The following is a 21,635-nucleotide window of genomic DNA, read 5'->3' on the forward strand; positions in this document are numbered from 1 at the left end:
ATGCCACTACTCACAGAGCAGCTTACGGGAAACACAGCAATGCTACCTTATTATGAAGGCTGGGACAATTCTAACGTCACCAAATCAGTGCAATCTTTAATTGGACTGACCAAATCTAATTGGGTTGAGCAACCAGTAAATTCATAATAACCCATGACCCAGTGATCCGTAATAGGGTGTTCTCATTGAATTAGCCCTTGTGATGAAAATCCATACATATCCATATACTATTGTTCTACATTCTACAAAATAAAATATTATAATATAAAGAATTATTGCAAGTTTTATTTTGAACTGCCCACATGAACGAAGTAAGGTAAATCTAAATAAAGTAAAAGTTGTACAAAAATGTACAACTGGCATGTAAACGTTGTACAAAAAATTAGTTGTCCCAATGAGTTTTCATCATGTCAAAAGCATTTTCGATATCTGGACACTTTGACAGTCACACGCAGTTCTTCCCTGGTGCATCCAGGGCTGCCACTCAACTAGTCTCAACAGACCTGATCATGGTACAATTTTGACTCTGCAGCATTTACACCTGTCTATCCAATCATTTCAAACATTAAACCACCCAACCAGGGATGAACTTAAATCATAGGTGTAAATGAATTAACAAACACAGGAATAACTAAGAGTTTTTCATTCACTATTTCTAATCTAGCTGCAACACCAGTAACAGAAGCAGTCATATCAACATTCCAAATTCAAACAATCAAAACAGAGTCTTTACTAGTCCTAATCTACAGTTCTGCTGTCTGATTGTTTGCAAATGTCTTGTGTAAACACTGTAGTGCATATATAAGCTTCGCGAACGACGTCACAAGCAAAGGCATTGCTTTTTCCTCTTATACTCTATGTGGTCTGACTGAGGGATAGTGAAGGAGGCCAGTGTTCTGGATCACTGGCTTCCCAGTCAAGGGCTGTGATGTGCATCTGACTGTTACATGATGTGAAATAATTCAACAACCTATAAAATTGTTTGTAGGTTAATGACCTCTCTGAGGGTAGGACGGCGGGCCACCGTGAGAAGCCTTAGGGAGAAGTGTGAAGCTCTGTGTAGCTCACACATCAGCGCTACAGGGGCACAAGTTATTGTATGCTGGCCTAATACAAAAGACAAAGGCTGCCTTTCCAGACTACACTTAGGCTTATAGGCATATCGGTTATGATCTCAGCATTTGTATAAGTTAACAAATGGTTTCATACATTTTTCACTTTAATCGTCTTCAAAAAGTACAGGATCTTGCAGGAGAGCACCAATGTATTAGTGCATTATGAAGCAGTAAAACTCAAACTTGCCACCCACTTCATTAGAAACATTCATTTTTTAGGAATATATATATATATATATATATATATATATATATATATATATATATATATATATATATATATACACACACTATATACTATAGCCATGCAATACAGTTTGGTTAGACCTCATCCAACTCTTCATTAGTGGTCTTTTGGATGGGTGTTTGGGCAGCAGACCACTCTCAACCCAGCTGTGACATGGAAACATAAAAAGCCCAGTAACACAGCTGCACCTATTACACTATACCACTGAGATGTCAGTACCAATGCTGCTTGGACAGGGTTCTTCCTCCCAAATAATACTGGGTCAGCAGTGATACCAGTCAGACAGTAAAGGGGTAGAGGCATGACAACAGCAGTGATACCATCTTTAATTACACACCTTTCAAATGCACCTATAAGGAAGGCATTCCTAAAAAAGACACCCGGGAATCTAGGCGTTAGTCTACGTGTAGGTAACTGCATGCTCAATAAATATTGTACTTTGTGTTGTAGCAATAAATGGGAGGGGGTTTTTTTAATATAAATTTAACATGCAGTAATGTCATAACAATTATAATGATATATAATATTGATCTTTGTACTATTTCATACATAAGCCATAACTGGGTGAGGTACATTTTAGCATTGTTAGTCTTCATTAGTGGTCTGTGGTTGGCGAGGAAAAGGCAAACAAAGCCTAATAACTGCAAGCACACTTATAAAGGTTCTCCACATTACTGCAATCCGTGTCATGATCAATATGAATCCATGTCATAAGTTTCAGATATCTGCTCTTCATTGCAAATCGCTCCAATATGCAGAATTGCATTTCATATTAGAGCATTTTGTCATAAAAACAATTTTTAAAATAAGATCTTCGTTTACTATATCAGCGTGACTGTAAAATAGGTAAGAATCTTGACATAGCAAACAACCGTGGCACAAAATACAGATGGAAACAAGTAAGTCAATGTCATGGAACAATACGTCAGCACAATAAGAAGACACACGCCGAGTATCTGATAAGATCACTGAATTATCTTTATTGCGGCAGCTAGAGATACACTTACAGTTAGCTACTGTTCAACTGACTACATATTACTGCATAGAAACCAGACGAGATTAGGATGCCAATACGCCATGTCAAGGTCCTTGAGGCTGAAGAGCTCGGCACAGTGACCGTGACTTAAGTCAGGCCGTTAGTCCCCGCCACCTGCTTTCAGGAGCAGAGCGAGTTTTCCCGGGCAGCCGCGGTTGGACTTCGGGTTACAAATTTCCACCCAGTGAGCGGCCTACTTCGAAAATTGATCAGAGAGAAAGCGTAGCCTTCGCGTAGAATTATTAGCAACGACAGCAGTAGACACTGTAATACGGAACCTGTCATCATAGGCCAATGAATCTACATGTAATGTAATATCCTGTGCTTTTCTCCCTACTGATATACCACCTAGTGTAACGTTAGCCATGTCATGTGTTGATGCAGATTAAAGGACCACTCGCAGTGTGTAGTCCACGCATATGTAGTCGGCAAAGCAAGAACAAAGCTTCCGTAAAACACCGAAGTTAGGCGAGCACACGTCCTCCGTCCTGTAGCCGACGGTACTGGCGTCTTTATGTCGTTACACGCACTGTTGCACGTGCAGCCATGCAACATTGTTATTATTGCACTAGAATTCAGCAAACTGGGTCTGGAGGCGTTGCAGCACGCAGCAATCCAGCAGTCCAAATAACTATTATCGGAGAGATTTCAACGTGCACCATAGCGCTGACAGCTACAAGACGCCGAGCATGTATTTTACATTTACAACCATGCAGGTACGCCGCAACAGCAGTGGGAACAATAATAAAAGTAGGCCTGTACATTGTGATTTCCCTTCGGCATTAAATCGTTCATTTAAAAGTGACTCCAAATATCAGGATTGAATCAATTGTGTTGGCTGATTGTTGTAAAAGATTCAACTTCGACTATTAGCCGTACAGACGACCGTCTTTGCCGGTTATTCAAAATGTGGGTTATAGAATGAATACAAACATAGAGATCCTACATAATTCGTCCCATCACGAACACATCATGATGTTATAGCCCTACAATAGGAGCAGGTGATCAAGCCATTAGTCATGGGAGGCAGGTGCCAATAATGTGAAACCGTCGCTGCCAAGATGACAGCTTCATTTGAACAGAAGCGAAGTGAAGAATTGGCATAATGCTTCTGATTTTCAGGCTACACAGATTTGGTTACGCAGTATTATATGCCATTCTGTTAACGCATGAAAGAGACAGGCTTAAAAGGTAGGCTACTTACCCAAAATCTTGATCCATAGATTTGAAGAAGAATTTGTAGCTGTTAACCGGGCGATTGTTGAGGACATTTTTAAAATCTGCCAAAGTTACCTTATCTGGAGCAACTGACAATTTTACCAAGTAAGGAGTTTCCTCCTCGTCTATATGGTAAATAATTTTAGTCTCCGCCATGAGAATATGGAGGAAACAATCACCGGAGAACCGTGAGTGTTCCGGCTGTACCAGAGGTATAGCGATAAATTATTGCAATAAAATAATGTCATCAAATTAATTAATCGAAACATTTAGCGCGAATAAAGAAACAAAACAACCGCCTATTTAATGCTAAAGACAAGAACACAGGCATTATAAGAGCCTGGTAGACATCTACTGCAGTCAAGTCGGTGTGAGTGTGCGGACGTTGTGCAGTTGGTCTGGTAAAACAGGAAGGGAAGGCTCACATCCTCGACAGAATCAGGCTGGAATACTGTGAGTTACACAGTCATTTCTCTCGCCAGTACTGCCATCACGTGGCCTCACTACATTTCCAGTCACATCGCTGGGACGTTACAATAGGCTGGATAAATCAATTGCCTCTGTAAGGTGGAACGAGGCCAATTCATTTAAAACAGATGAATGAATCCATATACGTAGCATAAATGATGATAACGATTGTGGTAGTGATAAGGCAATTAACATATATTTTGAGGCAGGAACTAATGCCAAGTCTATTTTGTGAATGGAATGGTCATTTGTAAATCTCCATTCCAGATCAATAGCATATCTAGTGACCTTTAATCAGGTTTCATGGTCACGACTCGTCGAAGTACACTTTAATATTAACTACAGCTTAATTAAATGCATTTAATCATATCCCATTTCCCACCTTACAAATAAATTAGCTAAAACTATGCAAAGTCAATTAAAAATACTCAGTTGTAATCTTGTCCCTCTTCTAACAATGCTTCTCGGGTAGTGAGTCAGTGTGGTTGCACCTGTGGAATATTGCCCCATTATCAGACATTCTGCTCACAGATGGTCATAAACAGTTTAGGAACTGTGAAATCTAGTGCTGGTGGGAAATCGAAAGCTACGGTTTTATAAATAGAATCTATAGCTCTACGATCTAATTATGCCTTTAAGATGACTTATAGTAGTCATACAGTGCATATTTTCTAAATGTTTCAACAAATCAACTTAGCTTGTAAAATACCAATAGTTCATACTGAGTGGTCAGGAAAAAAATATTTGCACGAATAAATGATCTTTTTAAAACTATATAGAACACATTAACGCTGAAGTAATTAAAATGACAAAGGCATCAGACAATAATGTGCATTAGGGTGCTTGTCAGGGTATTAAAATAACAGCATAAGATTTGTTGCCCTCTAGTGGCATTGTTTCGACCCCTCACACAACCTAACTAGTGACGTAATCGTTTGTACAGGCCAGTACGACTCAATGACAGCGTTACCACGCCACTTGCGTAAGGAATGAAAAGCACTGGCGCACGTGTTTCCTGACTCACTTCATGGCTTTGCAATCTCCCCTTATATAACACAGCGTCAAGGATGAATGATATTAAAGGAGCATATACCAGACATATACAGTCATTCTAAATCTAGCCATACATAAATTGACTGGAATTTTAAGAACATTTGAATCTCCATTATAAAACTGTAAAGAGCCACGGGTAGAGAGAGAGTTTATAACACAACAACAAGAACAACAACAAAAATCCAGTTGGCAAATGTTAATTAACAAACCCTTTATTAACAGAATGTTTCTGAGCATAGCCTTCATTACAGGAACCGAGAGTCATTACATCATCAGAAGTAACCCAGCCAGGAGCCATATTAAGGTGTTCAGGCCAAAGGAATTCAATCAAGACACAAAATGAGTAGGCTATTGTTTGGCATACTTGCAGAATTATGGTCTATCCAACTGCTCCCTACAATTTTCTCAATATTAATGGGTGGTTAAGGAAACACTGAGAAAAATAATAAGAATATGTGGATGTCATACTGGCCATAATTATCCCTCCTACAGAGGTTTCAAACATTGGTTCCTTTTATCTTGACTGAGCCAAAATACCATCTGCAGCTCTGGCATTCAATAACACTTGGTTGAACTGTGGCTCCTGCAGATTTCAAGCACTACTGTATGAAAACGCATTACAAGCAGCAGCGTGTTACTGGAGGTGAGTTGCGGGCACAGTGCCATGGAAGCGGTCGCGTTTCGGATAACAGCAAGGCCTCTTACATGAATGTGTGGATGCAAGAATATTTAAGAAGCAACAGCAATCACAGTAAGAGCATCAGGCAGAGCAAACAGAGGGGAGTCACAACAGATAAATGAGGGCAAATTCCACAAAGAATAGAATAAAATAGAATAGAATAGCTTCATTGCCACTGTTCAATTACAATGAAATTAATGTTTTATTCCAGTAAGTCTGGCACTTGTACATTCAAAGGAAGCAAATGCAGTAGCGTAAAAATAACAAACAGCTAGCGAAATAAACTGGAGTTAGCTCACAGAGGGCAGAGGTTACCAAGGGATTAAAGAATCTGTGGATGAGATGGAGAATCTGTCTGATCAAAAGACTCTCACAAGCCCTGGGGAGATCGGTGGTAGGGAGTGAACAAAGACAAAAATAAGCTCTGTGAGTGTCTGGTGCTAGTGTGAGCATTAATGATGCAGCTTCAGCCTTTTAATGAGCTACTGAGATCTAGCAGGTGATGGGCTATACTCAGCACACTTACATTTCTGAAGGCTATCTGTCCGAATAATGTACTAAACACAAGCAAATATAGAAAATGCAGCATATTGGATATGTATCATGCATTTTGATTTTAAAAAGTCTCTGCTGTTCAATCTTCTACTGTAAAAGTATTTAAAATGAGTTCTAGGTCAATATTTGAAGTTTCATTATGCCATTAATACATATATATTGGTATTAATAAACATCTTAAATAATCAACCCAAACATATTTGGATGGATGTAAAAATATCCATAAAACAAAAAAAACAGATGAATGAGAACAAAGCTTATATATCCTAGTTCTTTAGCTGAAAAAAAGGAAAATAATTAATTACTGTATGACTCAAGGCACTTGAATTTAAGCAAGTTTAAGCATTATTATTAAGCTTTTATCTGTCACTCAGTTATCAAATGCAGTTATCAAATGCATTTCTGTATGCAAATTACCTCACATTTGCACATTGTCTAATAAGAAAGCAGTGTTTTAGTTTGAGATTTGAAAGATACCGCTAAATACACAATGCAGTCTGGCAAGTGTATAGCATAAAATCTAAAATATGCATTATTGATGTAGGTTAAAGGGCACACTGATGTCACTGAAGCTTGTTTTTGTAGATCTGAAGCCTGAGGAGAAGGTGGCAAGTGTGATTGGTCCTTTGGGCAGTGGAGAAAGCCTACAGTGGATGCTGCAGCATCACACAGTCAGTGATCTAAATGTGATAGGGTGCTCCTCTCAGCAGGAAAGCCCTGCCCCTGCTGTACTAGTGAACCTGAAACAGCAAAGACTGCATTGCGTGCACACACACACACACACACACACACACACACACACACACACAAGCACACATGCACAGCACTTCATGCTTTCCTCCCCTCCGTACAACACTCATCTGTGTGTATGCACTCCTAAAGCTGCTCTCCTGCATTCTGCTTTATCTGCCCCTGGACCAGCCAGTGGCCAGCGCATCTCTCATTTCCATGACTTCTGCAAGTCTGCAACATATAGAAAAGAGCAAAAAAACAACAAGGAATTCCAACAAGTTCAGGGAAGGCAGAGGCAACATATGCCTAATCTAAGAGCAGGGCAACAGAAACACAAATATAGTAAATCTGTATTTTCTTTTTACCTCTGTCCAAGTCGATGACCTTAGGGGAGGAACATTTGGACATCTCAGCCTCTTTTAGAAGGTTATTTTTGAACTCTAAGACAGAACAGATGCATATTGTTCAATAACATATTTTATGTTATAGCGGTTGGTCCAGCAGAACGGAAGAACTTGGGTGTTCTCACCACACTTTGCCTCATCCTGGTTGCACATCTTCACCTCTGGAACGTCTCTCTCATAGTTTTTGCTCAAACGGCATTGATGGCTTCTGTAGGAGCAAATCAGTAACTCTGAACTGAACCTTAATCACTGTGTCTTTGCAACTGATTCTAGTACTGAGAGTTTTGGATACTCACATAAATTTCACAGTAGGCAGTTCTGATTTCGCAGTCACACGTGGATCATATTCCAAGGCTGCAGTCAGATGTTCATAAATCTCAGAATTACATACATGAAGTTACAGAAAGGGGAAAAAAAAAATCTCTCAGTACGGTCGGGGTGGGGAAAGCCACCAACCTCGAGCCTTCCGTCGGCAGGTGAGGAGGACAATGGCCAGGATGATGAGGGCCATCAGGAGAAGGGTGGCCAGGATGTATCCCAGCTGCTGCAGGAAGTGACCTCGGTGCTCTGGCAGGATAACATTGATGACATGAGGGGGCATTTCCACCGCTTTTGTCACTGTCAAAAAGAGAGAAAGAAATAAAACTAAGTTCACTAATAACATCCTAGTAAAACTCTTTAAAATATGTGGGAAGTCTAGAACTGCCTTTGAACTCGTAATTTCTGTCTACACTTTTATTAGCCACAAGAGGGCACTGCATGCTCATAAGACGTTTCTGTGAAAGAAGACCATTCCAAAAAAAAAAAAAATCAGTAAAAACCAAATATTCAGAAAAAGCAAAATTGGCACTTTTGCGCAGCATAAGACTGCATAAGATTTCTAGATTTTGGAGAAATACAACAAATATGTTAAATGAGGTTAATAAACTAGAGCAACATACAAAGCTGTTCAAAGAATGAGCCTTCTGGCATTACCACATTGCCTGTGTTGAGCTTAATGCCATTACTACAGGCCTAAATGTTATGAGAAAACTACAGTCCTGAAAAAAATGTTGACTCAGAAAATATCTGGGCTATGTCTGGGGCAGACTCTCGAATTTGCTTTTTGTTTCTGCCTACTGAGCTTCTGGGCGCCTTTCTGCCACTTTGATTCTCAACAACAAAGATGAGATAAAGCTACCCAGAAGCTACCCAGGTGGAAGCAACTTCAGGTGAACAGAACCAGATGGTTGAGATGAGAGGGTGGAGGGTGTTCTGAACTCCCTTCTACTGGCTTTAAACATGGAGGTGTCCGTATGTTTGTTAGCTATAGATTAATCTAAAGACTAGATAGTGGGAGTCCAAATATGCCCAGGCCTCCACAGCTCTGATGTAACTGTTTTTTATGGCACTGAAACATAAAAGTGGTCAAAAATTACTGAGAAGGTCCCAGTATGGTTAACATTTTTTTCTTTCACAGGAAAATCTAATCCAGGACATGTAAAAAGATGAACATCAAGACTATTTCATCTGTGTCTGATACACTCAGTTGAGTAAAAACACCCAGCCTGATGTGATACAACAACAGACCTTTAGGACAACAAGATGGATCTATTTAGATAATGTACAGATAAACCCTAAAAAGATGTAAATTAAGCAAGTAAATGAGAGGAAAGGAAAATCAGGATAGACAAAAAAAAGCAGGGGAGAAAGAGAGAGACCATCTGGAGTTTAGTGTTATGATTGGAGCGTAGAGTAGGGGTACAGTTTAGAGACACGTCACGCCTGCAGAAACAGTTGAACACTGCCTGTGGTCATAATAATGAGGGGATGGGAGGATCAAAGAGGACCCTGGTCAACCACAGGAGAGAGCGAGAGAGAGAGAGAGAGAGAGAGAGAGAGAGAGAGAGAGAGAGAGAGAGAGAGAGAGAGAGAGGCAGAGAGAGAGAGAGAGAGGCAGAGAGAGAGAGAGAGAGACAGAGACAGAGAGAGCAAGAGAGAGAGACAGAGACACAGAGAGAGAGAGAGAGAGAGAGAATGTGTGTGTCTCGGTTTTAGTGGCAGAAAATACTTCTATAATCTCACAAACCAGACAATACTGTTTTGAATAAATAATTGTTTAACAAAGTTGAGAGTTAAGAGAAATTCAACTTCATGGTGTTTTTTGAATCTCTATAAGAGATGAAGTCTTTCCAAGTTCCACTCATCTTGCTAAAACCTGTTATTGGTGACTATAATGGCAAATGCTTTTCAGAGTCTTTCCTTTCTGCTGTGTCACCATCCAAGAGGAGACAAACCAAATGAAAACTTGCACCTCAAGTTTTACCACATCAATTTTCAACTTCAACTTGAGTTTTTTTAGATGTTAAAATGATGACAGTCACATTCTCTCGACTTCTTCTAATATCACAGTGATCAGGTGCGAGTACATTCAACAGTCCTCATCAGTTAAGGTGATGATCATTTGCTGCTTTTAGAAGACATTAAATGTTTGTGGGAATGCTCCAACATCCATTCTAAATGATGCTAAAAATGTTAGCTGATTAGCACACTTACCTCACTGTAATCATCCCCACCAACTCCCCATCACAGCTCAATGTGAAAATGGGTAGGTTATCTCCAAGGCCCCATGAAGGGACTTTTACCATCTCTGTTTATTTGCACGCCTTAAACACTAGTTGCCCTGGAATCACTATCATTAGACAGATGTACCTGCCATTTTAGCTTAACCACAATAAAGCAGCCTGGTGGGAAGCTGACACACCACCAACCCTGCCATCACCGCTAACAGCCAGTCCAGATGAAGAACATGCTCTCAACACTCTGAGGCCTTTCTGAATCAGTCTGAGCCTTCAAAATTCTTAAACAATTAGCCTCTACTAAAACACACTCTATTGCTAAGTCAAAAGACAGAACTCCAGCAGAGATTAGAGCTCTCTGTGGTTATATGCTTGCTTTGCACTGAGTAAGGGGAAGGATTTAAGGGTAAAACCTTCCACAGATTGAGACAGGCCCATTGCTTGCATGGTCAATTTAACTTCCTGCACCTGTTTGGTCTTGGATTGGCTCCTCCGGTCAAAGGAGAATGCAGAACTTTTCTAATGCCAGTAATCTGAAATAGGAACTTCTCAGGAACCAGGGGATTATATTGATTTCATGGGTACCAGGATGAACAAAGTTAGGGTTTGGCTGCCTTGTTTAAAAACACAAAGTGCAGCAAAATGCTCAGTAAAGAAAGAAAGAGAAGATATCCTTTTACGAAACCCCCAGAATGAGAGAAAAGGTTGCTTTTGATTGATTTACATAGATTTTTAAGAGCAATAGTTGCCATTGTTTACTGTTTTTCCCTGGCAAAGAAACTTCTCTGTGCAAAATGAAAAGGAGTTTGGATATGTGTGTCTCAAATCCAGATAACAGCTTTCTTCTTCACACAAACAGGACAGAGGAAAGGGCTAGCATAGTTTGGGTGGGTCGAGGGGAGGTGTGATAGTGAGCTGACCTAAATCCCTAAATCCAACACAGCCTGCTCAGAGCAAAAGCCTGACATAGAATTCCAGCCACAGCTGACTGTATGCTTAACAAATGGAGAAATCGTCTGCGTTTCTGCTGATAGCCAAAGAGCAATCTAAGTGAAGTCAAACACAGAAGCAGAGCCAAGCGTGGGAAAACAGCAACAAGAAAAATAAAAAGAGGAAAGGGGACTGAAAGGTAAGGGAATTATGTGTAAGGCAAGAGACAGACGGATAGAACAACACAACTCCAAAGAAAACAGGATGATCAGCAATGAAAGGAGGAGAAGATAACTTTAAATGAATCACCTGATTGGCAGTATAAGTACACATAACACAGACACAGCCAACCAAGACTGGGATAAAATGCTCCACTTGCCTTATAACGTCTATTTTAGAAGTGCCAAGGCAAACAATGCTACAAATTAGTTCTGAAAAACATATTTCATAAAGCACATAGAACAATACAGGTTTGCTCTTAGCTTGTGTGCAGTCAACAGACATTTCAGCACAAACAGTATGTATTTTCTTCTTAATGTGTTCTACAGTGTTTTGGTCTATGCTCCCCCACCCTGTGGATGTGATGTTATCCCTCCGGATTCTACCAAGCTTTGGTTCATGGTATGCACTTCTGAACCATAGAAAATGACTTTCCCACATTTTCCCATTGTCAGTTTGTCAACCGGACACCAATACCTTGCGGTAATCTGCCCACACCCCCCAAATAATTGCATCCCATGCATCATAACAACATATCTTTTTTTGTATTTCCACCTATCCTCTCTCTCCTTCACTCTGCTTAACTCTCCTTAACTCTCCTTTTCAATCTTCTGTGCTCATTTTCTTCTGTGTGTCTGGCTGGACTTCAAACACAAACACATACACATGGCCAGACTGAAAGCGAGGGGTGGACTGGGGGAACTGGGCCAGAGAGGAGAAGCAGGAATGTGAATGTGAGTCAAACGCAGGGGAAGAAAGAGAATTTCTTCCATGGAACAAACGAAGCACATATGGCAGACACTCGTATCTAGAGCGATTTGCAATTTCAAGCTTGTTAAAGAGGTAGGCAAATATAGTGTCAGGAGTCTTGCTCAAGGACTCTTATTGGTGTAGTGCAGAGCACTTGCCCAGATGGGGTTTAAACCCCAGTCCCCCCTGGGGTGAGGCATTGTTACCCACTACACTATAACAACCACTATACCAAAGCACTACTGTAAGTCACTGAAGCCAAGAGCATCTGCTAAATGTAAATGAAAAAGAAGTGTAAAGGGATGCTAAATAGATGGGGGACTAATTACTGTTTCAGGGTAACTGAGGTAGACGCCATGACCAAGAACTGAACGCAAAAGCAGACACACATCCAGCGTCTCCAGACCAGCCTGACCACCATGAACCCTCAAGTTGAACCTGATTGGCTCATCTGCATGTTGAGCAAAAATGGCGTTTGTACTGAGGAGCTCATCACCACCACCATTGTTTCTCCTGCTAGAATGTGCTCAGTTATTTACTCTGTGGATTCTGAATAGAACTACTAAATTTGCTCTCGCTGAGTAATCCAAGTACCTGTGTACTAAATATTTGTTAGCCATTTCTTAAGGCTTGTAAGCTACTCTTACTATTATGTTCTATTAGTTTGTCATCCAGTGTCAACCAGATGTCGATGGATTCCCTTTCTGAGTCTTGGTTCCTCTGAAGGTTTCTTCCTCTTTCTCTCAGGGATTGTCGCCATGGCTCGCTCATTATGGACCTGAACCCAGATTCTATGCACATATGATTTCTGTAAAACTGCTCTGTGACAACATGTAAAAAGCGCTATACAAATAAATGTGATTTGAATTTTCTGTGTGTGCGCACATACATGTATATGTGACTATATCCGTGCTCGTTCTCTACTCTGTATGTCTGTCTTCATTCCAAGGCATCCAAATAACACACTGCTTTTACTTGTTTGTTCTACCACCATTCAGCAAGAAGGAGACGGGGGTGAGAGCAGGGGAGATAGACAAACACGAATAGGCACAGAGAGAGAGGGGACAGAGAGAGGCCGGCACAGTTGCTGGGGCGGCGGGTTTGAGGTTGTACAAAGAAATGTACAAAGCAGTAATGAGACCTCCCCTCCCCCACATTCTCCGTAACACTCATAAAAGATTAAAAAGCCTCCAAAACAACAAGGAGCAGCGCTGGCTGCAGCACAACACTGATTTGGTGAAAACATTATCCAAGTGTTCTATTCTTAGACAAATATTGCAAATGTGAGGTAAACATCACATGTGATGTATAATGCCTGGATTGCCCGCATTATACCCGGACTGCTATGCTCCAGGTTTGTGTTTACAGTACATAGTACATCTACCATAAATAATTACTTATCTTGACTCCTCCATGAAAAGAATTCATGCAGTCGCTACTACTGTTTATTAAACAGCTATAACTATGACTATAGATATGTTAAAGCCATACAAAGATGGAAGGAGCTTGTTAAGAGTATAAAGAATCTTGTGATTGCTGAAAATAATGTGGAATTAATGTCACAGTCCTTAAAATTTGAAAACTGCATTCTAAATGGATTTTCATTATGAAATCGCTGAATCCTTGTGCTGTAGACCATAGGAAATAAAGCAAATGGTCGAGTACGGCACTGTGTCTCCTCACAGCATTTGCTTCTCATTACCTCTGAAAGACCTCATTACTGAACTGTAAGTCACTGCTGAGGCAGACAGGTTTTCACCAGTAAACACTGCTCCCTACAACCAGTCATTACGCATCTCTGCCTACACTCAGGAAAAATGAGCCTGGTAAGAATATACTGTTGTTGTACACATTGCCTGCCTGTGGTAATACTCATATGGGCCTTGACCTGCAGCCACACACCAGTGATGTAACATGGCCCTGGGGTGGGGGGTGGGGGGCATACCACCAGCCAAAGTTCAGCATTCATACTGCTTCTAAGATGAAGTGACTTTCAATTAGGAAGAAGAGAGAACCAATTTTTGACACATAATATGTTCTCCTGATTTCAGCTCAGCATCATTAATGTACTCGCCAGCCACTGTGTCGGATTTAGCTTGCAAACCTTACTTAATTGATCTTTTATTTGATCTTTATACTTGTTCATTTGCAGACTAAGACATCTGTTGCCATGTGGTCATCCTCTATGCCAACAGAAAGAAAGAGATAGCTAGGACACATACATAGACAATCAGACAGACAGACAGACAGACAGACAGAACATTTTTAATTTTGGACTTGGCTCAGGTAACGTTTCTCTTACTGGGGTCTTCTTTGGGCAGAGAGTAGGGAGTATGCGTGGCCTCCAGTGGGACGGGCGGGCCGACATTTAGCTGGAAGATGCGTCTCTCATGCAGGCCACAGTAGTGGTGGTGGAGATGGCAGGAGTACAGGCCCTTGTCAGCGGGTTGCAGGTCTGAGATGGTGAGTGAGAAGTCCCCACGTGAGAATGCCGTGGTTGAGATGTTCATCTTCCTCTGGATGAAGAGCGGCCCGTAGTGACGGCGCTCTCCTGACGCATACAAGTCAACGAGGCGGTCAGCGCGGTCATGCCGGACCCCTGGGCCCTGCCGGTCCCAGTGCACCACCTGTTGCTGCTCCTCCTCACTGTTGCTCTCCGTCCAGATGGGCCGGCGATTGACGCAGGGCAGCACCACCGTGCTGCCTGCCAGGACCACGTACACTGCCTTCTGCCCGTCCCAGAAACGCCGCTCCTTACGCGCTAGAACCATAGTATGGGCTGGGTGAATACTCTTATAAAAATTCTTCACATTTTCTTGGATCTTGTGTATTCTGTTTCACTGCACACAAGCAGACTGTGGTAAAACATCTTATGCCATGAATAATGGAATGGAACCAGCAATGGAATGAAAAGCCTCAACTGATACAAAAGATGACAATCTGCACATGCCTCACATCCAGCTCCTTAACTAATCTTCAAAGGAAAACTTTCACCAAAACTACAAACTAACAGATAGTTACAATTACAATGCTGAGATCATGCAGCTACAACTGACCATACTGAGAAGTTACCAACTAACCAACCTGATTTGGTGACATTGAGTTGCACTTTGATGGACTCATATAGGTGACAGTAGTGATGGTGGAGGTTGCAGGAGTAGATGCCTCTGTCACTCGTTTCCACATCTGTAATAAGACCCGCAGTGCATCCGTCCATTCAAACGGTCATAAGGAACAGAAATTACGTTTTTCTAGTAGGAAATGTAAGAGCAGCACTCACTCTTGATAACTAGTGAGAAGTTTCCATCTTGAAAAGCGCTCTTGGGCATGCTGATCCGCTCCTGGTTGTAGGCGTTGTAGATGCGCTGGTCTCCAGTGGAAAACATGTCCAGGATGCGCTCCATGGCGTAGTCAGGAGTGCTGCGGAACAGATCCCAATGGACCACGCGTTGCCGGTCTTTCAGGCGGTCCTGGGTCCACACCATGCGCTGGCTATAACACTGCAGTACCGTTTGGGACCCTTGTGGGGCGCTGATATTGTACATGGCCACCACCACACTACTGCCATCACTCTGGCCTAGCACTGAAGAAAAGCATTTAGAATTCATAGGCATTTCTTTCTGGTCTATTCAAAGAGAATCTTATGTTAATACGTGAATTAATAAACATTTCTATTGTTTCTGTAGCAAAGGACTAGAGGCACAAGACAGGAGCAGAAGGGAAGAGAGGCTTGCAGAGACTCACCGGTAGTGCCGAAAGATGACACAGCAACTGAAACGGAGACAAACAGATGAAATTAGACTAATCAAACTCAGACCAGCTGGCCAGCCATCAGGAGTCAATACCAAAGTAAACCTGGCCCCTTTTCTACACTCCTTCCTCCCAGGCTGAGGGCTCTGCTGAGTCAAACTAATGTTCAGGATAACTTTGACTGTGATGTCTGGTGTTGGTTAACCGATTGGCTGATTAATTGATTTACCCCATAGAAGTCCAAGACATCTGTTTTATTCAAGAATGAAAGAAGAAATCAAAGAATAAAAGATGAGGCATCACCTAGAATTAGTTAGAATTACATTTGTCAGACTGACAAGCATCTGTTAGAATCAGAATTAGATTTGTCAGACTGACAGGCATCAGCTAGAAACTTGTAAAATTACATTTGTCAGGTGAACAGGCATTAGCTAGAACCAGTTACAATTACATTTGTCAGACTGAACGGCTGATGTGTCACCACAAATCAGCTCATATGGCTATTTGGCCACACACTTGTTGTAATTAAATAGATAAATAAAAACATATTACTGTATACAGTAAGATAAGTAAAATAGGTTGGCAATAGGCCTACCAAATGAGGGCAGCATTTAAATATTTGAAGTCTGACTACTAAAGATTTGAAATGAATAATTAGAACTGGACTGAAAAATAAGTCCAGGAAGATTCAGTCAAGTACCTGCCCCATGGTACTGTCGCCATGACAACTCAACAGGCATGATGAACGTCTGTGAATGATGTTTATGGATAGATGTCAGGTTGATGGCAAGTTTGTATCCTTAAGTAATAAATACAGCCCTATGACTGTATAAAGGATCATCACACACACCACACAAAACAGTGGTCTCAGGATAAGTACAGGTCAAAGATTTTACGTAAAAACATTTTACAGTAAAATTTTACAGTAAAACATTGCACAATTTAAAAAAGTAATTAATTAATTAATTTTGCTGGCTTAAAACATACCTTGCTAGCCCATTAAATCTGGCACATGTGACCTTACTCATTTCCATGATTTATTAATGATCTATGATGCGGCTTAAATTTGTTATATTTGCCACAGAGAAAAAAATAATTATCTGGAAAAACTCTCGCTTGACTCTTGATTCCTGAATAAAACTCTTGAATAAAACTCTCTAGTAGAGAATCAACTGCGCTGAAGTTCAAGTTACATTCCTGCAGTGTAGTGAGAATAAGCGGCGGGATGCAGTGTCAGTTTTGAGGCTTAATATGGAGAAATATGTTTTAAAAAGAGCAATGCTCTCTACACCACTCTAGTTCTCAAGACTAAATTACAAAGACTGTAACACCACAAATAATCTTTTTTGTATAAAATAATGCTCTTCATGGCTGGCATGAACATAATCATTTTTCCCCTTCAATCTTTGAACAGTCATACAATTTGTTCCCTATCACCTACTAGAAGAGACTTAACTGCTTCTGAGTATCTTAAAGATGTTGTGTGAGGTCTAAATGAGGTCTAAAAGACTGGCTGTGAGTCACAATCAGAGCTAGCGAGAGTATTTTATTGCTTAAAGAAATTCTACAGAGAGAAATGCTTAAAAAACACCAAGTTACTGCAAAACAAGTAGATAACCTAATGCATACAGTCTCACCAACACAGAGTAGTACACAGGGACACAAACACTCACAAAAACAACACTGAACCCACTGATCACACAATGTTTGGGATTATTTGTCTGGATGGCTAGAAATTTAGATTAGGCCATAAACAGATCAAACTAACAAACCTCCACTGACTAAAAGCGTAGAGATTATTCCAAATACAAATGAACTACTACTGAAATCCCTGCTCACTGCCCAGATGTTCCAACAGATGTGTTTATCCCTCCAATAATTAAACGTCTGCAGAATATGGATAGCATCTGCTCAGGTATTCCCTAGTGTGCTCTGGCTTTTTAACTCAAAACTCTTCAAAGGTTTTGTTGAGTGCTGTAAACTTTTTTGGTGTTTTGAATTTGGTGACATTGAGTTGCACTTTGATGGACTCATATAGGTGACAGTAGTGATGGTGGAGGTTGCAGGAGTAGATGCCTCTGTCACTCGTTGCCACATCTGTAATAAGACCCGCAGTGCATCCGTCCATTCAAACAGGCATAAGGAACAGAAATTATCACGTGTTTCTAGTAGGAAATGAAAGAGCAGCACTCACTTTAGATAATCAGTGAGAGGTTTCCATCTTTAAAAGTGCTCTTAGGCATGCTGATCCGGTCCTGGTTGTAGGCGTTGTAAACTTGAACAGACATTTAAGGTTTCATGGTGAAGTCTGAGGTAGGTGTTGCCACATGGCATTCATGGAAGAGGGAGAGGAAAAGGATCCGAGGGGAACTGGGAAGCACAGCTGGATGATTAGCACAGGGCTCAGTGGAGAGAGAGGTGCAGAGAGAGAAGGATAGATAGAGAGAGTTGAAGAGGACATAGAGAAGGACAGGGCAGAGAGAGAGAGAGAGAGAGAGAGAGAGAGAGAGAGGAGAGAGAGAGAGAGAGAAAGGACAGAGAGAGGGAGAGGACAGAGAGAGAGGGAGAGGACAGAGAGAGAGGGAGAGGACAGAGAGAGGGAGAGAGAGGGAGAGGACAGAGAGAGAGAGAGGACAGAGAGAGAGAGAGAGAGAGAGAGAGAGAGAGAGGACAGAGAGAGAGGGGACAGAGAGAGGGAGAGGAGAGAGAGAGAGAGAGGACAGAGAGAGGGAGAGGACAGAGAGAGGGAGAGGACAGAGAGAGGGAGAGAAAGAGCGAGGACAGAGAGAGGGGACAGAGAGAGAGAGAGAGAAAGGACAGAGAGAGGGAGAGGACAGAGAGAGGACAGAGAGAGAGGGGACAGAGAGAGGGAGAGGACAGAGAGAGGACAGAGAGAGAGAGAGAGAGAGAGAGAGAGAGAGAGAGAGGACAGAGAGAGGGAGAGGAGAGAGAGAGAGAGAGGACAGAGAGAGGGAGAGGGAGAGAGAGAGAGAGAGAGAGAGAGAGAGGGAGAGGACAGAGAGAGAGAGAGAGAGAGAGAGAAAGAGCGAGGACAGAGAGAGTGAGAGAGAGAGAGAGAGAGAGAGAGAGAGAGAGAGAGAGAGAAAGGACAGAGAGAGGGAGAGAGAGAGAGAGAGAGAGAGAGAGAGAGAGAGAAAGGACAGAGAGAGGGAGAGACAGAGAGAGAGAGAAGAGAGAGGACAGAGAGAGAAGGAGAGGAGAGGAGAGAGAAGAGAGAGAGAGAGAGAGGAGAGAGAGGGGACAGAGAGAGGGACAGAGAGAGGGAGGACAGAGAGGGAGAGAGAGAGGGAGAGGACAGAGAGAGAGAGAGAGAGAGGAGAGAGAGAGAGAGAGAGAGAGAGAGAGAGAGAGAGCGAGAGAGAGAGCGAGAAGGACAGAGAGAGGGAGAGGACAGAGAGGAGAGAGAGGACAGAGAGTGGGAGAGAGACAGAGAGAGGACAGAGAGAGAAGGAGAGAAGAGAGGGGAGAGAAGGAGAGAGAAGAGAGAGAGAGAGAGGAGAGAGAGAGAGGAGAGGACAAACAGCCAGAATCTTTTGGCAGGAATCTGACAAGCACTCAAAAGTACGTGGATATGTCATGTCCATGTATTCACATATACGCACAACACACCCACCCCCACACACACAAACACACGCACACAAACACCTGCACACGTGCACACGCACTCGCATACGCACGCACGCACTCACACCACATTTTCCCACAAGGATGTGAGATCCATACCACCTCTTCTCTTTCTTTCCATCTCTCCATTTCTTTCTGAGGAGAAGTGAAAATTAGCTTTGGTAGACTCTGAGAAGATAGCAGGTTTGAAATTTTGTGTTATTTATTCTCCATCATACGTGGCAAGGTCAAATATCCAAAATGATGAGGTTCTGAGAGGCAACTGAATACTGCAAGAACTGCAGGATTTGGGGGGGAGTAAAAGGAGGAGATTTTTTGAATAGAAAAGTTTGAAAGGATAGGTCTAATTAAACCCTTTAGATTTTTAACCCTTTAGATTTGCTCTGTCACACTGAGTCACACAACAGTACTCTTTGGATTGTTATTTCAAAAGGCCTAGGAAATCACTTTTCAATAAACCATCTTTCTTCACATTCTGAATTACAGGCTCTCTCCAGAACTGTCCATTCTATTGTGCTCTGAGTGGTTCATGCAGTTGTGGTTCTTGTATGTTGGGGTTCTGGGAGTGGGTCTCCACCTGAGATGGGCCCCTCTGGAAACCGCAAGATTCACATAGTGGGCAGAATTGTAGTTTCACCAATACTCAAGGACTCCACACAAAAACAATGTCATTGCCATGGCTGGTATTCAAGAACATAAGTTATTAAGAACTATTTCAAACCAAATTTAACCATTCAGTAAAATTTATAGTGTGACACCTACAGAATTAATTTACCCAAAATAATTCAAATGACTTGTGTGGGATGTAATTTAACACTAGATATCTTCCAGCTGTAAATGTAATACAGACAATGATGTGTTTTCTTTTAAAAATAATGAAACCAACTAAACTTTATAAAGCTCACAGCTACAATGACTAACAAAGACATACATAGTATGGCCATGGTGTTGTCTAAAATACATGTTATTTTAACAATGTTAAATAACGGTCATGCATAAGAGTGTAACTGCCAGTTGTTTGCAACCCATTCTTAAGACCACGGCAGTTTCAAAACAGGACCAAAACAGACCATTATACTGAGGCTGTGAATCATTCTTAGTCAGACATCATCTTCTGTTTTTAAATAAAGCCACATGCCTTTATTTCTGCTGTGAAGAATCTGTCAGATGAATCACTAGCAAGCTTCTTGCTAACGCAGCATAAAAGAAGATTTGTGGTCAAGATCAACATGATCCACACAAGCTCTACTTTGTTGAATCACTTCAAGTGTCCTTCCAAGATCAGCATTAGGTGCAGATGCCATCAGATGACTACCTACACAAAGGGTGTCTTCTCTAGCAAAATCCCACCATTAACCCTATTTCCCCCCCCCAAAAAAACTCTAGGGATGACTAACGTTGAGCATTATCATGCCCAGGTCTCTTGAGCAATAACAGACTCCCTTCAAAACAAACAGAATTCCACAGCAATAGGACAATATGCAAAGGGGAAAATAGGGTGCTCAGATTCTTCTACAGAAGAAAACGTTTCAAATGGTACATCTACATTTATGGCATTTAGCTGACATCTGGTTTCTCTTTCTTAGAGAATGCCAGTGTCTTCCATCTCAGTTTGAGCACAAGACCAGAAACAAATCCTGAGCTATATCCCTTTATGTTCCTTGAGGTTTTGCGGAAATATTGGGAGGGGAAAGGACCTTTACTTCCCCCCCTAAACCAAAGAAGCATGGACATGGTCTATAATAGAACCACATGCAGTAGTTACTTATGGCACTTGGTTTCAGACAGAGACCAAGGTAAAGACAGAATGAAAAGCCATTAAGACATAGTGACAAGTAAGTTATTTTTGGAAAATCACACAACTATTTAAATGTTTAAACAACGTTTATTTACCTATTATTGATCAGTTCGAAGCTACTCAATTAGCCAAAGAAAGTGCATACTTACTTTGAATCAAGAGCGACGCCTGGACAGCGCGCACACCTGCGTGGTTCAATCCCGGCATCTCTTTTAACTTTTTCAGATGCGTCTTTAAGTTTGGGAGGCAGAAACAGTAGGACTCGGTTCACTTAGTACCTCAACTTCGTATCTTTGCGTCGATTCGCTGTTTGTCGGCCCGCGACAACAGCAGCAGCTGGCGCTGCGGGTCTAACGACGCACAGACCCCGGACCCCGCCTCCGCGTCTAAACCTAACCTCAAGCCCTGCGCTGAAGTTCAAGTTACATTCCTGCAGTGTAGTGAGAAAAAGCGGCGGGATGCAGTTTTGAGGCTTAAT

At 41.7% G+C, this 21,635-nt stretch overlaps 2 protein-coding genes across 2 annotated transcripts in view; both read right to left on the reverse strand.

Moving 5' to 3' along the window:
* The window catches only part of dvl1b (dishevelled segment polarity protein 1b), a 30,959-nt gene extending 26,938 nt beyond the window's left edge, over positions 1–4,021 (reverse strand). The window contains exon 1 of the mRNA XM_035520343.1: positions 3,603–4,021. Coding sequence (XP_035376236.1) covers positions 3,603–3,772 — 170 coding nt within the window. The 5' untranslated portion in view covers positions 3,773–4,021. The remainder of the gene's footprint in view (positions 1–3,602) is intronic.
* Positions 4,022–5,326: 1,305 nt separating this feature from the next.
* mxra8a (matrix-remodelling associated 8a) lies at positions 5,327–21,542 on the reverse strand. Its single transcript, XM_027012443.2, has 10 exons — positions 21,307–21,542; positions 15,709–15,735; positions 15,245–15,547; positions 15,049–15,150; positions 14,267–14,725; positions 7,964–8,125; positions 7,804–7,861; positions 7,633–7,715; positions 7,469–7,543; positions 5,327–7,334 (listed from the first exon to the last, which is right to left on the reverse strand). The coding sequence occupies exons 1-10, from the start codon at positions 21,362–21,364 to the stop codon at positions 7,312–7,314; spliced, it is 1,350 nt and encodes a 449-aa protein (XP_026868244.2). The 5' UTR covers positions 21,365–21,542; the 3' UTR covers positions 5,327–7,311.
* Between the last annotated feature and the right edge of the window lie 93 nt (positions 21,543–21,635).

The sequence above is a fragment of the Electrophorus electricus genome, chromosome 20, assembly GCF_013358815.1.
Source record: "Electrophorus electricus isolate fEleEle1 chromosome 20, fEleEle1.pri, whole genome shotgun sequence".
NCBI lineage: Eukaryota > Metazoa > Chordata > Actinopteri > Gymnotiformes > Gymnotidae > Electrophorus > Electrophorus electricus.